The sequence below is a fragment of the Ambystoma mexicanum genome, chromosome 11 (assembly GCF_040938575.1).
Source record: "Ambystoma mexicanum isolate Mex_15411 chromosome 11, UKY_AmexF1_1, whole genome shotgun sequence".
Classification (NCBI taxonomy): Eukaryota; Metazoa; Chordata; class Amphibia; order Caudata; family Ambystomatidae; genus Ambystoma; species Ambystoma mexicanum.
This window is the reverse complement of record NC_090934.1, coordinates 135251880-135269836: the sequence shown is the minus strand read 5'-3', so window position 1 is coordinate 135269836 and position 17957 is coordinate 135251880. Positions and strand designations below refer to the sequence as shown.

Here is a 17957-nt window from a genome sequence, read left to right as displayed (position 1 = left end):
TCTAAATATATGGACTATGATGCGAGCCTTTTTCCACCAAAAAAGTATAAGCAAATGGCTTGTTATCTTTTGAAGTGTCCATCAAATATCGTTCGCGTTGAAATGCTACGAACACGTCTAAACTTGCATCTAACTAATCAAATCCTTGCTAGACGAGGCATAATCACTAAAGAACATCGATATTGTCGATTTTGCCTAAACCAAAAACAAATAGTAAGTGATCATTACAAAAAAATATTTTACCCTTTTTAAAAAGGGGCAGTTTAGAATGGTAAGAGCAAGTACTCAAACTGCTTTTTTTTAAATGGCTCCTTTTGTCTAGAAACCACAGTATGTTGTCCTTCCTTCTTGGAAATGGTCGCACTCCGAATTAAATGAATGTTTTGTTCTTTCTGTGTGGTCCAAGGAATGTGCAATGATATTTGCTAGCCATTGATCTGTTGTTCGGGCTACTAATAGAACATTAACACAATTGTAGACTGTGCATCCTGGTCACCTAGTTCCTAAAAGAAGGCTATTATAACTCTGGCTAAGCTTATCTGTTCCCCCCCCCCCCAATCCCACCAATTGTATTATCACATGATTGCAACATTCCTGTAGGCTACACGTTATGCGATGATCATGTATGTCTCCAAACCTGAGGCCATTCCCAACCATGGGGAATGCCTTTGTCGCTGCTGCTCTCATTCTACTTTTGACCATGAATATATAGTACCCCCCCTTTGCCCATCCCCTTCAAGATATGTGGGTTTTTTCCAATCTGATACCATTATGTAAGCACAGCTACAGCTTGGGTGGCACAATCAAACACACACCTGTCAACACGTCCGTCTAGAAATGAGAGAACTGAGGGAGAAACGAGCGAGGGAACATCATGTGATATGCTGGGTACATATGTAAATATTCGAGGTGTGACAGTGAAACGTGGGCCATATGGTGGGTTCTGTTTCTTTTATGTATTTTAAATTTGGTATTATAAGAAGTCTCTGTTTGACGTTTTACAGGATGGTCCTCGATTGTGCATACAACTGCCCGTGTGCTACAGGAGGGAGGCGTTGTTGGCGTCCCCACAGACACCATCTATGGACTAGCATGTCTGGCTCAGAACTCGCAGTCAATAAAAAATATGTACAGTGTAAAGGGACGTAATGGAAGCAAACCTCTGGCCATATGCGTTGGAAACATTGAGGACATTTACAGGTAAGGAGTTTGGTGAAGAACTGCTTTGACTATTAATGAATAAGATGTATTCTCTTCATGCCAGATTTTGCAGCCTGCATTCATGTATTCATGCATGCTACAGATGGGCTTCGCCTGATGTGCTTTTATGTACCTAGGCTGTTTGTGTGTGGGCGTCAGGGCCGTTTTTAGGTGGCATTCCAAAGCTTGCCACTTAGTTGAGCCGTTCAGCAGCTTTTCTGGTGTTTAAAAGGCAGAGGCGGGGGATGCAGAGTTTTGCCAATTTGTTCCCCGAGTGAGTGTTCATTGTGTTTATTTTTGTTTTCTGCATGCATGCTTTCTTCTGGTGCCCATTACTTTCCGGAGTTGGAAGCAAGGAGAAGTTGCACATTTTGGAATGTACAGATCACTGTCCTGCCCTATCCTACAGGGATGGGGTGGCTCAGCAAATTAAGTAAGCCCTTGCCGTTGGTCCGTGTGATATGCAGTTGCTTGACCGATCTCGGGTGTACTAACACTGCACCTCATCCATGCGATATCTGTGGATTGGGTATCCTAATCATAGAAGTTTGATTAGAATAATACAAATACTGCAGTGCTTCAAAGAGGCATTACACATCCTTAATAAACTATTTATTTTTTGACAGTCTGCCTCCTTTTCATGTAGAATGGGACTCTGAATCAGAGGTTTGTGGGTTTGGTGCCAGGGTGAAGTTACAACTATAAACTAGGATCCTCCAGTTATGCATTCACGTCACAAATGCAGGGTACTCCATGCATGTTGATTTCATCCCAAAAGATGTTGGGGACCTATAAGGATTAACATAGGCCCTCTTATTCTGCCACAGCATCCCAATGGTACCGTGTCTTAGGACTGTGATGAAGGGATCAATCAAAAACCTAGGACTCGTCTATATGGTTCAACAACTTTATATTCTTCCGAACAGGGTGGGTGAGGTTAACACCTATAGGGTCTAGGAGAGTCAGTCCAAGGCTCACAAAATCTACGAGCTCAATCGCATAAATTGTGAGTACAATTTGCATGGTTACTCTACCTACTGGCGATAACTGAGGTGTCTGAAATGTATTTGCCATTTACTGGAAACAATGTTCGCAGTAAATGGCAAATCCATTCACTCTGCGTGGCTGGCCTTTGGGTGGGAGCATTGCACCATCTATGAAGTGTGCTTAGAGTGACATGCACCATTTTACAGAAAGCACTGGTAAATATTTTGTCGCTTGTCAACCATGGGGCGAGCGCTTTTCGATTAGGTTGAGTATGTTAATGAAGGAACTCGTCCTGAAAATCTAGTGGGACCATGTAAACTAAGGAACTCGTCCTGAAAATCTAGTGGGACATTTAAGAATTGGTGAGGCTGCAGACTAAAATATATGTGGATTTTAGTGCTAAAGGTGTCGGGCTGAGATAACGGTATTTCTCTGGGACAATGGGCCTTCCCTACTATTCCCTAGCTTCCATACAGTCTCTGGGATCTAACGCCTTGTGCGCTTCTTGTCGTCTACTTGGTCTCAGGGCTATAGCTGCCACTGCGCTTCTTGACTTGGTGTACCAGCTGGTTCTTCTCCCTCCTTTGCCAAGGTACATTTCCGGCTTGGATATTTTCTCCCTCTAGTTGGGGGGAAGGGGGGGTCACCCTCCTAGGTTTGTGATGAAGAAAATAATACTTTACACACTCTTACCAGCAAGCAGAGTACTTGTCAGGTTCAGATATTATTACCCTTTATCCACAGGTCACCCTTTGGGTGCAGGATGATATCTGCTGAGAGGTGAGTGTAAAAAGTATTTCTTCCCACCTGCTTAAGGTTATTGTCGTGCTCTGTTTTTATACCCCACGAGCCATAGTTTGCGCTTCTGGGCTAATGTCTTCTCTAGTCTCTCTCAGCATCGGCTTCTTCTCAGTCTCTGGAGACTAGGCCTAAACAGGCTTGTTGGCATTTCTTTTTGCCATAGGGTCTCTGCCAGTGTCTACACTATAGTCCTCAGGAGGCCCTTGGCTTTCTCTCCTCCTTCATTCCCTGAACCTGGACACTGCTGGTGTCTAATGTGGAAGGTCATAATCGGGACTCGGACAACGAGGCATAGTTTTAAAGGTTTTATTTTTGCCAGTTCAAAAATAATCTTCCCCCAAGTTTACCACACGGGTCCAAAAAGGTGCTAGTCAGGATATTTGTAAAATAATAACAAAGTCCTCGGTCTGAAATTCTGTTCTAACCTGCTTACCTTCCCTATCTCAAAAGAAAACCTTTGGTATGGATGGCTGTTGGCTTCTGGCCCCAACCCTATCACTTTTAGTAAAGACTTTCACCCAGTTCCCAAAAGAAAGACGTTATCTAACTCTCCCAGTACAGGTCTCTCTCCATCATTTTCCACTCTGGAGTTCTTTCAGTCTTTCTCCCCTCTTTCATCCCTCCTCCTCACTTTGGGGCTCTTCTCACTCCCCCCTCTGAGGTCACAGGTTCTCCCCACGTTGGGGCTCGTCTTAATCTCACTCCCCACTGTGGGGCCTACTCAGTCTCTGTGTGCTGTGGGGCTCTTTGACTTCTCTCTCCCCTGCTCTCGGTTATGCTTGTTATGCTTCATCTCTCTCTTTCCCGCCTCAGTTTCCACTGGAGCCTCCGAGTACCTGATATTCTCGGGTGTTCCGCGAGAGGGGCATTGAGTCGGGCAGGCTCTCCTGTCGTCGTGGGGCAGCTAGCAGGGCTTTTCAGCTGTGCTGCACGTTGACTTTCCGAGGCTCTTCTCACTCATTCCTGCAGATTGGTCTGGGTGGAGTCGCTTACGCAGTGGTTCAGCTGGGCTCTGCTTCTGCCTTCGGAGGGTCTCCCCGTCCCTCCCCGACCCCCTCATTCCCGCAGCTTCTTGGGGCTACTCTGACGGTCGTCGGCTACAGCTTCGCCTCTCTGCACTCACCTGATACGGCCTGCGGTTCTACCCGCCGGCACTGGCTGTCTCTCCGTCGACTGACAGACCTCCTTTAGCCTGTTTGGTGAAGTTAAACTCAAACTCTGCAGGGCCTGCTGGGCTCCTCCATGATTGGTTCTCTCAAGGACTCTCCTCCAGGAGGCTGGTTCACTCATCTCTCCTTATTCTTCGCAGGAGATTTGGCATACCTAGGGTCATAAGCCAAGTGCGCCATTATTAAAGGGCGTATCTAGTTCTGTGAAACCTAGCCCCTACAAAGGTGTTAGTACTTGGAAGGTGGGGGGGAAGGGATGTTGACTTCTACCCCTCCCTGGGTCTTTTTCCCCTAAGAGGTAGCTTCCTCCAGAGGGATCCTGCTTACCCTGTCCCCTAGGAGGTGTTCAGCATAGCTGGCTTGCCTCCCTAGTCCCAAAGGGGCTTTCTCCTATTTAGGGAGAGGTGGCTGTCTCCCTGGATTCATCACACTAATCTATAGCCCTCGTAAGACTTTTGCCTTTTCTTCCTCTTGGTTCCGGGTTTTGCCGGTGGCTCTGGTATATCCCTCAGCAGGCTCATGGATTTCTTTCCCAGGTGTCCCTTGCTGGCGTTTACCAGGACCTGGCTGTGGTGGGTGCCCCCCCCACTATTCCGAACATGGATCGTTAATGGGTTATTCTCCCTTTCTAATCTGGCTCTTTCAGGTGTTTCCCTGGATTCTGTAGGGCGTTTCCCCATTGCCTGTGTGTAGTTTGGTTTTCTGAGTTGTTCTGCAGTAGCGACCGGCAGCTTAAACATTTGCACTACCGTTTCAGTCAGTCAGAAGTGTCCATCTTGAATATTGCGTGCAGCTCTGCCACAGCACCTATTGTCCTTCTGGTTGGTGTGGATAAGGTGTTGATTGAGGTATGATGGCTGGTCCTTTCGTTCCTGATGGGGGGGGGGGAAAAGCAGGAGAAATTGCATGATCTGCTTTGAAGTACATCCTGAGGAGGTTACATGGCCACTCTTTGGGATTCCCTCTCTTAGGCTCTCCTGAGGTTGCAAACAGTTATGATGGTATCTTGACAGGTTACTGCAGGTATCTCCTTCTAATAAGGTGCCAGGGTGGCTGAAGGTGGTGAATCGGTCTTTGTAAGACTGTAGCCCTGTGTCTGCTTCTAAAGGAAAATGTGGTGGATGTTTGGTGAAGGCAGCAGCATGTCCTGTACTACTGTGTGATGATGTAGAAAAGATGAACGTGTGTTTGTAAAAGAGGGTATGTGTGGGCCTAGGCCGTCCCTAAGGGAATTCTGTGTAGAAAGTGAAGGGAACCACCTTTAATCCCTTTGAACCCAGGCAGCAATATAGTTGCACCTCGCTGTGTGCTGGTTGGACAATGTATTACTACTACTACTACTTTGTCCGCATATTATGATACATAGTGGGTAAGCAGCAGTGCTGGTAAATTTGTAACTGAAGGGGTGTAAATATTTCCCAGTAATGAGCATGGGTTAGCGAGGATGTCTGCACTAATTGAGATTTTTGGGGGAAGGTTTAATTCCCCACCTTTTTTTATTTTATTATTTTCTTTTATTATATTTTTTTTAAATAAGTTAAAATGCTACATTTTACAGCACACTTTTCTAAATTTGTTAAGCCATACAATTGTTTCATTATGGTTAATGTGGTAGGTCAGAAAAACAAGGATTAGATATTTCACTGGTAGGTTATTTTAAAGAAAAGGAATAAAGCCAGCCTTTCCCTAATCTACAAGACGCCCTACCTAACAAAACTAGCTAATGTGCTCTTCATTCGTCAGTGAATGTCTATAAATGAATCCATCCACCGTCGGACTCGAACCTATCTGACCCTACCATTATTTCTAAAACTCAAAATCTGGAGGACTTCTCCTGAGGTGTGTTGACATGTCGTTCAGCCACATCTCTAGTGATTGCTTTTATCAGTTCATATACTATTGTTTTGGACTGTAGAGTCTTCTCCTGTTTTCTTCTATAAGGGCTGACATTTTCTCTTCTGATAAATTTGTCACTGAATTATCTTTTCCTGAACCGTTTATAGTCTTTGATCTCCTTTTGCTCTTTATCTTGATATGGTGTTATCAACTCCAGCTGGTTCACAGGGTTCCTGCTTATACCCAGTTCTTTTAATCCACTTGGGCCTTTTTGGTATGCATTATTATGAGCTGGGTCATTCCCATAATATTTCTCTTTCGGTTCTCTCTGTACTGACTGTACAATACTTCTTCTGACGAGTACGAGCAGTCCAACAATGATTCTCATTCACTCTTGTTATGCTTTTTCTCTTGTGACTGCGATGAGTATTCCAATAATTATTCTCAAACATTCTTGTTATCCCTATTACCTTCAGTTCTTTGGGCTAACCTCACCAGGATTTCCGTTCGTTGAGGATCGGCTTCCTCTCCTCCTAAGCTTGCTTCTCCCGTACTCCCATAACCAAAAAAGTGATGGGTTGGAGGTTTTAAATGCATCTGAACTACTGCCTCTGCTTTAAGAAACCTTTTGCACCACTGTTTTTTAGCCTGTCTCGTGTCCTTCCGGCAGCCTCTCTTCCCTCCGCTCATCTTGGATGGCGATGTTGTCTGCTTCTTCCAAGCTGATCGTATCGGAACGGTTTTGGCGTTGTTACTTGGACCTCTGATCCACCACGGTCTTGTGGTCACGCCACCGGTCCCTGCTTTTCTCTCTATCTGCTTCAGGATACCTCGCGTTCAGCTTCCTCTCCTACGGTTTCTTGGTAACATCTCTCGATCTCTCGCATCTGTGCGACACTGTGCATCTTGCCTCTGCTCGCGTTGAAGTCAGCGTTCCTCTCGTTTTGAAACTTGCAGGCTCCTGGCCTTTTGGGATTGACACAGATGTGGGGCTTCCAGAGCGCAAAACTTGGTTCCTCTTGTGGATTCTCCTCTCCTCTATACCGCCCCGTCTTCATCCCAGTGGAATGGGAGTTTAAAAGGAGGTTTTCTATTTCGTGATGGTAATAACAAATATTGACTTTTTCTTCACAGTTCTTCTGTTATATTGCATAGTCCTCTAGGGAGTTCCGCCTGGAAACGGGAGTCCTTGTCCCCAAAGGGGGGAGTCTCTCCCGGTGAGGTCTCACTTGCTTCTACCTATAGGGAGGGTATTGCGTAGCAGGATCACTTCCTAGCTTCACACGGGAGGGGGGCTTCCCCTTTGGGGCTAAGGGACGAATTTCCCCATTTTGCCACATGGAAAATATCCAATAGGTGCCTCCAGGAGCATTTTCAATTGCATTTGCATGATATCTGTGCCCACAATATATGACTGCATTTCCACCGTAAAGCACATTTCATGATCACTGCGTCCACAATCTATGCTAGCACTGTCAGGATGTGGCGTAGCCTTGATCTCTCCTGAGTGGATCCCTGTTTCCATTATTCCCACTCTGGTCTACTCCTCTTTTGAATGCCTGGTCTGCAGTCTCTCTCTCCCCTTTCGCCTCTCTTACTCTGGCCACCTTCTATCGGCCGCCGGGCCAGTCAACCCTCTTCCCCTCAGAATGGGCTGACCTGGCCTCTTCTCTCCTCTCTTCCTCTTCCCAGCTCTGCCTGCTGGGGGATCTTAACATCATCTTGTCTCCCGGACTCCTTGGGTCCTTTCCGCAACCTGTGTGACTGCCTTTCTCTTTCCGTTATACCCTCTGGTCAAACACACACTGCTGGCCACAACTTGGATGCTCTCATCTCCAGACATCCCACTCTCTAGTCCTCTCACTACCTCACTCTCATGGGCTGATCATTCTCTTCTCTCTTCTCACTTGAGACTCTCTTCTCCTTTTAACAATGACACACCCTGCACCACCTCCTGCCTTCATGGTCATCCGACCCATGAAAAGAGTGTCACTGGCTGCCTTTGCCTCCATCTACTCTCCTCCTTCTACTCCTACGGCTGACTCCTACCCTGACACAGCCCTCACTAACTTTCACTTTTCCATCTCCAACACTCTTGACATTCTTGCACCTGTTATGAGGGTCCGACTGAAGCCTGCCAAAAAGTGCAACTCCTGGTACGACTCCAATCTGGCTGCCCTTAAAAGCAAGTGCTGGGCAGTGAAACGGCAATGGGGATCTTCAGGTGCACTCTCTGACAAACTGGCCTGTCGCCTTGAAATTATGGTTCTTTACTAATGTGCATGCAATGGATGGGTTCACAGAATAACTCAGTCCAAATTATCGGACCAACTCGAAGATGGTAAAGGTTGCTGTTTTATTAACAATGATCTAAAACAGGGAAGTTAAAATGGACATCAACGGACGTTCGCTATCTCTTCGACAATTTTCTCATTAAACTTCGACTTTGTCACAGGTGACGTCATCCTACGTGGCAAATAAGAAAAACCTTTATAATTGGTTCAAGGAGAACATCTAAGTATACTTTCTATAAGCACTAGGATTGTGATTGGCTGCCCTACTGTCAGGTGGACAACTTCTGCCTACCTCTAAAACATGTAATCTCCAGCACTATTAAGTACACGGTTTATCATTGGTTCTCAAATTATAAGGCCCTTCATTATACGACCATCTACAATTGGTTGGCATGCTCGTGCCATGTCTAGAACGTTCGGTTCACTTAGTAGCACGTAAGCTCAGACCCAGGTGCTAGGAGGTGGACTTGACTTTACCTCCCCACACAATTAGCCCAACATCTCATCACCCATGCCTTCTGCCATGAAGATTGTCTTTGGACTTGGCCTTGCAAAGTATCCTTTTCTGTGAGAATATATGGGAGTACAGGCTCTCGCTATCGTTGTTCTAGGACTCCAAGCTCAACTCTATTTTCATCCTTGGCTCACGTGACAGGAGACCACAATTTGGTTTATTCTATAGCATTTGAATGTCTTAAACGAATGAAACTTGGCACTCTTGGTATTCTTTCTTTGCCCCTTAATAAGGGATGATTCATTCTTCTCACGTTCTGCTTTCAAGAATAGATAACTGACCTTGGCTGCTTCTGTTTTGATGCCAGGCCAGACAGCCTTGCCAGGAACTTCCACAATTTCAGCTTATTCTTGCTGCGACACTCTTCTCGGCCTTTCCTCCCCATGGTTCCTGGCTTACTAAAATTCATGACACCATGTACATCTTCTATACAATGGCGGCTTCGCCTCCAGTCTATTCACTACATATAGCCAGATTCTATGATGACTTGGTCTACTTTTGTTTCAGCACCTGTACAGTTATTGAATGGTTGTTGTTTTTTTTTTTTTTTTTTTTTTTAGCACTTTGCACACGTGCAATCTTCTCTCCACATATGAAAGTTTACTCGATTCTTAACTTCGTCATCAGATTCTGTACGGTCTGTGCATTCTCTTCAGCCAGTTTTCTCAGGGCATCACGCTTGTCTCTTGTGACGTCACTAGCTTCTCGCTTTTACTCCTCTTCATATCCCTTCAGGGAGTTCCTCCCTCAGATTATCGTCTCTTTGGGGATACATTCGATAGGGTTTTCTCAGTGGCTACCTTTTTTCAAAAATTTGCTGCTGTATTTGCACACTGCTGGTTTCAAACATGGCACAGTCTCAGATTCCAATATATAAGAGGTAGGGGGTGGGATTTCCTGCAGAGGCATGTAGCTGCTCCTTTTACAGTCTTTTTTTTTTTTTTCTTTTTTTTTTAAACGACAATAGACTCTGTATCCACTCAAAGAGTCTACATTCAAGCCTGCATCTCTGTGGCATCAAACAACACGGCCGAACGTATTAAAGTCTGCAAGGAGCTGGACAACCCTACTGCAGCCACATCCTCTACTGCACCCGCCCAGACCCTTTGCTCGGCCCTGGCCGCACGTTTCACCTCCAAAACACAGGACATCCTACCCTCTCTCTCTCTCTTCCGCTCCCCCTCCTACACCAACATATCATGGGCCCCTTTTTGCCGCCCTTACCCCTCCCCTTCTCTCCTCCCTCTCCCCTGTCACACCTGATGAGGTCTCTAGACTAGTTTGGTCTATTAAAGCCTCCTCCGAACAGGTGTACAACTGCCCCTCCAAAACCATCAAAGACAACATTGACACACTCACTCCAGCCTTGGCCAACCTCTGCAACCTCTCTTTCGCCACTGGAGGTTTCCCCTCAATGCACTCTCTTGTACACCCTCTGCTAAACAAAAACCCTGCTGACCCGTCTATTTCGGCAAACTATTGCCCATCTCCATCACCCCTTTCTTGGGAAAACTGCTGGAGAAGTTGGCTATCACCCAACTTACCCGCCACACTGAATCTGTTGGTTGTCTCCATGACCATCGGTCTGGCTTTAAAGCATCCAGAGGCTCGAAACTGCTCTTCTGAACACATGTGAAGACCTTCTCTCAAATCTTGACTCTAACTCTCCCTCTGTCCTTATTCTCCTTGACCTCTCTTCTGCTTTTGATACGCTATCACTCTCTCTGCTTATGGTGTCCCCCAGGGATCTAACCTGTCCCCCTGGTTCTTCATATCTACCTGGCCCTCTTGGCCCACAGGATCTCTACCTTTTTCCTCTAACTTTCAGTGTTATGCGGCACAGCTCTCTTTCAGGCTACCCTCAGCCGCCTCCTCCTCCTCGCTCATCCCTTACTGTCTATCCGCAATTCAGTCCTGGTGTGCTGCTAACGATCTCTGCCTAAATGCCAGTAAGACAGAGATAGTCTTCATTGGGACCCCTGCTCTCGCGTTCCCACTGTCACACTGGCCGGCCTCCCTTGGCCCTGCACCCTCCCCTACCAATGAGGCAAAAGATCTTGGCCATCTTTAACTCCACTCTCTCCTTCTCTTCTCACATCTCCGACATCTCCAAAAAGTCCCACTACCAACTGTACCTCCTCAGAGGTATTCCACCGTTTCTCATTTTCTCTCAGAGGCTCACCACCTCGAGAGCCCTGGTTCTCGCTAGGCTGCACTATTGCAACAGTCTTTTTCTCAATCTTCCAACTTCTACTCTCTGTCCTGTGCAACTCATCAAGACAAGAACCGCAAGTCTTATCCTTGGCCTCAAGCCCAGGGACCGCATCTCTCCGGCGCTGAAATCCCTCCACTGACTCCCTGTGGCTGCAAGAATCGAGTTCAAGAACCTCTGCATAATCCACAAGGCTTTCTGGGGCTGGGGCCGGGGCCTGCACTATCTACAACACCTTCTTCCTAAATACTCTCCCTCTAGAGTCCTTTGCTCGTCCTCCAACACTCTGCGGGTGAGCCGCTTTCACAAACAGAGATTTGGGGGTAGATCTTTATCCTCTGCAGGTGCATCTCTGGAACAACCTCTCTGCTTCTCTCCGTCTTGAGCCAGAGCACCTTAAGTTCCATAAACTGTTCAAGACCTTCGTCTTCTCTTCCTCCTTCACCTCCCTAACTCTGTTGCTGACTGGTTGCCTGGTTCACATCAGAGCCTTACCAGTCCCAGGCCACTCGAGTCTTTGCACTTGCCTCCGGGCCACTGCGCTATGTTCAACCTTACTGCACTTTCAGCTTACGCTCCATGAGTGAGGCAACCTCTCTGCACTTGACCCAGGGCCTTGTTGGACTGGACGTGTTTGTTCCCCATCACGCCCCTCTTCCTCGCACCGCCATGTGTACGCATGCATGACCTAAATGCGCTAGGGCTAGTAATGTTTGTCTGTCCTGTTTCCCCCGCTAGCTTTTTTTCCCCTCTTCTGTCCCCCCCCCCCCCCCCCCCCGCATCCCCCCACACCCAGCCTAGTTGAAACTGCAACACTTCATGCACTCACACTAGGGGAAATGCCGTCAGGCCTAATACGCCAGTTTTTCTGTTTAGATTAATTTAGAAACTTCAAGGCCTAAGAATGATTACTGCATTCCCTTGTTCTCCTCCCGCCGTGAATCGCTTTGAAGCACACCACCTGTGTAAGCGCTGTATAATTGTACACTACAAGCTCATGTTCAAAATGCCCGTGCTCGCAAGACTAGTATTATACTGCCACTTTAAAATTATATTTTCCTGCTGGCTTTACACATATAGGCTGTGGCTAATGATGCAAAAATTGCAAAGATTGCCACTGTAAGACGATTTTCATGCTGACTGTGCCAGTGTATTCCTGAATTGCTGTGTATCACATTGTCCTGCAGACAGTACTCAATATATGCCAGAATTGCTATTCTGGTACAGACTGAGATTTGAACCCCCCTGGCAGAGGCACAATATGCCACTTTCTGGACAATCCCCAGCACTGTTAGAAAGTTTTGCGGGTGACTGATACGGTGTGAAAAATGAGATTCAGCTAACACATTCACATGACACTCTGTTGTCCACATGCACACAACACTTGAGCACGGACACAAACCTTTTTTATTTTATTTGACACTTTAACATTTTTTCAGTGCAATCATTGCTGCCTGGTCCAGGCCTCTCACTCTTCCCTGGCTGGAAGAATTGTTGGAATCCTGAAGAGGAAGCAGAGACGGGAAGTTAATTGCTACTTCCCTTCCAGAGACCTGCCTCCACGAGGATCAATAGGAAAACCTGATCAGAGCATTTAAATAGATGCCCTTTTCACTTTCTATGGGCTGTTCTCCCTTTCACTCCTGGCTGCAGAGACAGTCCTTTCAGGCATCCACTTAGGGCGGCACTCTAAAATAAGCCCTACAGCACTTCTATGTTAGCAGCTAATAGATCATTATGCAGTCATGCACAGGGCTCTGAAAATGGAGTGCTGTACATGACAGAAAATGTTCAGCCTCTGCATGATGGGTGGGGGCTGTGCCCCAACCCCCAGGATGCACTGGCTGCCACTACTGTTGGGGCTTTCTGGTCCACAGAGCGTCTCGGGATGCGCACATGTCAACACATGTGAATTTGTCACAGGGACTTGCCTCTTTTGTATCCGGCTCAGCATTGAACTCGGCTCCTGAGATGCGTTCTAATACCTCCAGCCTGGCTGAAGATTGTGACATGATCCTTTTGGCAGAACGTGTACACCGAAAAAAAAAAAGTTTGGGTTGATCAGAATGGGGAAATAATACCAAGCACAATTTAATCTGATTGTTGATGGTCCCTAAGACGGTATGTCAGTTGGTTTTGCCCTTTGTCGTATTATTTGTTTTTTTTTTTAACTAAGCTTGGGAGTTCTCCTTGAAGCTGAGTTAAGACAGCACACAGAACCGCAAGCATCCCCACCCTTGCTTGGGGGGCATCACATACTGAAAATCTACCTAGGACATATAGGGAAGAAATTGACTGCCATCCGAAAGCCAATTAACCACTACCAAGAGGGCCAACACTCCGTAGTAATGGCTAGCGGGGAGTTCAGGAGCCTCAAAGGCAGAGATCTGTGAGTGACTTTGTGCAACCTCTTTAGCAGAGATACATCCTGACCACAAACCATTGGAAAGGGAACTTGTAGGACTCTGGGCCAAGCTCCTTCATGAACAAAGACTTGAAATGGCCTTTCCCTTATTTTATTGTGGCTCTTGGACCATTCAGACTATCATTGATACCTTTTTGTGTTTTAGGCCATACTTCCTCCCCAGTATTATGCAGAATAAGTTAAATCACAAGTCCTTTGTAGCTCCCAGGATCTGTGATATATTCCTTCATGAATTAAGGCATTGAACAAGGAACACAGTCAGACTTAAGGGCATGTGCGCATCATTAAGAATACTTTGGCTATTACTCGGGCAAGGGTGGAGAGCTCCGTATGCTTTCATAAAGCTTTTCATTCAAGTTTATTTTTACTCTTGTGTGTTCATATGTTTTGTCCCAACACAGCTGTTGTGTGCCCAAGGAGATGACACTCACGCAAGTACTTAATCACGATCAGTGACACAGGCACGTTACATGTTTGTGTCTGTTTGCAGTGGTGTGCCATTCAAGCTGCAGTCAATAAATAACTAAAAACGAACGTGTTATGGCTATCAAAACTGAAACAAATGTTATTACAATATATCTCAAAGTATTATGTGATTTAGTACTATAGCGTGTTAAATGTAATCCACTCAACCAATGCTTTGAAAATCTAATAACAAAATTACATTTCCCCACTCTACAAACATGGAAATTCTACGGGTTAAATGTACCCATATGCATGGATGTGCTATCCGTGTAACATATTACAGCATGTTTCAAACCACTTCAATCACAAAATATAAGAAAAACGATGTTCCTCACATTGAAAACTTGCCCACACCTGACGCTGTAGCTAATTCGCTAAGGATATAAAGTCAACATCAGTAACAGCGTTCAGAGTAAATGACATCAAAATAATACACTGACTGTTACGAACCAACCTATGTTTTTAACATGCAACATCGAAACCATCTGGGTAATTTTAACACCTACCCTAGGGATACACAATTGTATTCAGGTTTCGGCGATCACGCCGCCAATGAAAAATGTTCATGGAGAGATACGTCATGTCCCAGCTATTATCACGTAACTTACAAAGTTACTAACTGGCAGAAATATACATAGGACTAGTGGGAAAGTTGGGTGTGTCCTCACGTTTCTAAGTACAATCTTGAAAGGATGAACACAGTGGCTTTGAATCAATCCAACTATCTACGTAGCAGTATATCAAGCACTGTGAGTGTATTTGGAGTGTCTGTTGTGGCTGAAGTGCTCGTCCCGGTCTAGTGTGGCTGAAGTGCCGTCCCGGAGTTGTTGCTGTATGAACATAAACCAACTTGGCTACTTTGGATACATTGCATTCCTGACATTCGGAGCGGCCCACCTATGCTGCACATACGTCACTTGGACCGGTGAGCGGCTAATCTCGGTGAGATTATTTTCATCTGGCGCTGCAACCGATTGACTCGGCATTCCACACACTCCCTGGACTTGTTCAGAAATGACACTGGCTACTATACGCAAAACCACCTTGCGCAGCGCCAAATTGGCTTACCTCTAACCACAAAACCACTTCTTAAAGTTTCAAATGGAAAACTAGTGAAAAAAGCAGCCCCTAAACAAAAGCCAACCGCCATATCCAAAACAGACCTTTCACATATCATCGATCCTATAAAACCACTTCGTAACCAGACAAAGCATTCTAGCATTTTGTCAGACAGCTCAGAGCTTTCAATATCCCACACGATCGATGATAACAATTCACTTCCAAAAAATGGTCGTCTGCTTACAGCGTACGTCTCTGGGTGGGGAAACCGTGCTCCCTTGCTACTAAGACAGCAATAAAAATGACACAAATATATCGAATTCACCTGATTTGAGGGCCTTGATATTCTCTTCTGGCCATTCTTAATCAAATTAAATTACTACAGAAAGTATAGGAGAAAGCAGTACCTACAATGACACTTCTATTGAGTTATCAATCATAGCCTTTAACTTTTTACTATTGTAAATAGATGCCTTATCTACCTTGATCTCCACCGTGTTTAACAAACAGATAAACATTAAGATCTTGGTGGGAGCGATGGCGGGTGCTGCTACGAGATCTCAAAACAATCATTTGCCCGCGCATAATCCATCAAAAATAGCACCGAAAGAAAAGGTATTAAAACAATATTGGTTCTGTCTTTATCCGTGAGCAAAAGATCGTTACTGGCCCCCTGTCCTTTTATACAAAGTCAAAATAAAAAAGTCCCAAGTACAAGCTGGGATTTTGAAGTTTTTTTTTTCCATCAGCAACGAAGTGACGCAGAAATTCCCTAAAATAGTCAAATTCGCCCCATGGGACAAAAATCAAATGCATGGAACTAAAGCAGAACAAAGGTCGGATAAACCAAGCCAAGGGTGGAAGCTTGTGGAAACTAGAGATTGTGTGAGACAGAGAAAGAAAATATCTACTACCCTCCCTGATGGCTCCAATCGACAAGTCCTACTTAATGGCCCTTTTGGATCATTATCTCCCCTTAAAAACAGGTGACCAAATTGCTCCTTGGCCGCAAAAACCCATAGACCCAAAAACAAACTTCTTTTCCTCATGCTGCTGCTTAAACCCTACAGATTGGTTTTGGCAGAGAGAAGAAAAGGAATCGGAGAATGGAAAATTGCTGAGGAAATTCAAGCCGGCCCTTTCGCCCAAAGACTCTGTAAACTGCGGACGGAAACGTGGCTTCCAGCAAAGACCCAGTCAAAGGGCCTGGGCAAATGGTTTATTTTAGAGGAACTCAATCCCACAAATTATATAGCCCTTTCCTGAACCGCTCTTGATTACTGGACATATTAGGTCAACTACCCCATTTGGGTCTGATAAACTCCTCGGAAATTACTTGTATTGAGCTACCGGGCATGGGTAGCAAAACAAATTGGACTCTAATTGAGTTCTCCTCTGTGCTGATAGTTTCGCTCTTGAAGGCGAGCATACAGAAACTGACCAGACTGGGGCTATCTCACAGTCTGCCGGAAGAGCAAGAGTTCCCCTAACACTGAGCACATACCCCAAGCCCATAGAAAGGGCATTACTGTAGCTAGCACAGAGTAGGCTGGCTAAGCAGCATTACAAGCATTTCACACACAAGAAAGAAATACAAAGAAACAACTGCAAAACTGAAAATTGGGAACCTGAAGATATGACCAAGGGGTCAAATTGACTTAATATCAGTGAGCAAAATCTAAAGTGGCTTACATGGAATACCCGAGGATACCGATCTTTCCTTGCCCACCCAATCGGCTTGGAAATGGTCAGATCTAATATCTTCCTATTACAGGAGACTTGGTTTGCCCAACCTTTTGCCATAGATGGGTATCATTTAATCTTAAATCTGGCTATTCCATCTAACAGAGGACGATGTAGTCGTGGCCTTGCTATAAGGCTCAAAGCAATTATATGATTTCGGCCCTTTCCCCTCATATGTATTGACTGCCATTTTCACGCCTAAGGGAAATCAACACATGACTATATTGATTATAAATGTTTTACCCCCCCCCCCCCACAGGGGAACTCCACACTGAATCCATACACAGAGACGACAATCAATCTGAAATGGCATGGACTCTATGCTATGGGTTCAATGATTATTGCTGGAGAGTTAAATACAGAACGCTTGAGCCTTCAACATTCATGTAGTAGTAAATCCAAGTCTCTATGGCTGCATTTTTTGATAGCGCTCAAACCTAGAACAACTCTTGTTTGAGAATTCGCTTCCAGAAACAAAAAACTATACTTGGACTAATGGGATATCTAAATCTCACCTGGACTACGTCATGGCGGCTCCCTCATTTAGTAAAGAAATGTGGCCCCATTAACATCCATTTCAATACGTTGAGCAATCATGATGCTTTAGTCTGGAATTGCCTTTGGAAAACAGCTATACCTCCATAATGGATTGTTCCAGATCCACTACCAATATACAAGGAAATTATCTCTGCTGGAACGAAAGAGACATAAAATATATAAATAACCTCCTAGAACTTAATATGCAAGAATTAACGAAAAATGGCCTGGCCGTAAATTGGGATTGAAATACTTTGATTTGCAGTAGATTAACTAGCCAAAAGGAAAATACGGATAAAATGAAATCCAAAAATGGTATCAAGGGAACCCTCCACTTCTATCCGCTTATTGAGACTTGGAAACAAATACATCTCCAAACACAGATGGCGATAAGAAGAAACATTTAATGTCTGAGCATGAGAAAGAGTATCAACTAAAAAGGCTAGCAACGTGCAATAGAGACTTGATTAGCAGCACAAATATTCAGCTAATATGGCGAACTGTACTAGATTAATTGGATGGCTCAAAACCTACAACACCCATTAAATGTTGGTCCCATTTCATTGCTTATAGAAGGAGTCAATCCTCCATGGATATCAAGTGACGGAGGATGTATGGCTGAAGCACATAGTGGAATTATATAATGAGCCAACTCTCAGTCACCACAATGAGCTGTTGAAATACGACGACCTTGTGGCACCAAAACTAGTTATCG

The 17957-nt window shown here is 45.2% G+C and overlaps 1 protein-coding gene across 2 annotated transcripts in view; it reads left to right on the top strand.

The window, feature by feature from the left end:
- YRDC (yrdC N6-threonylcarbamoyltransferase domain containing) overlaps positions 1 to 17957 on the top strand; it is a 151434-nt gene that overhangs the window by 17749 nt on the left and 115728 nt on the right. For both annotated transcript variants that reach the window (XR_011279574.1, XM_069622656.1), the window contains exon 2: positions 1005 to 1200. Coding sequence is in view for 1 of the 2 variants with exons in the window: in XM_069622656.1 (XP_069478757.1) it covers positions 1005 to 1200 (196 nt within the window). In the remaining variant the exon portion in view is untranslated. The remainder of the gene's footprint in view (positions 1 to 1004; positions 1201 to 17957) is intronic.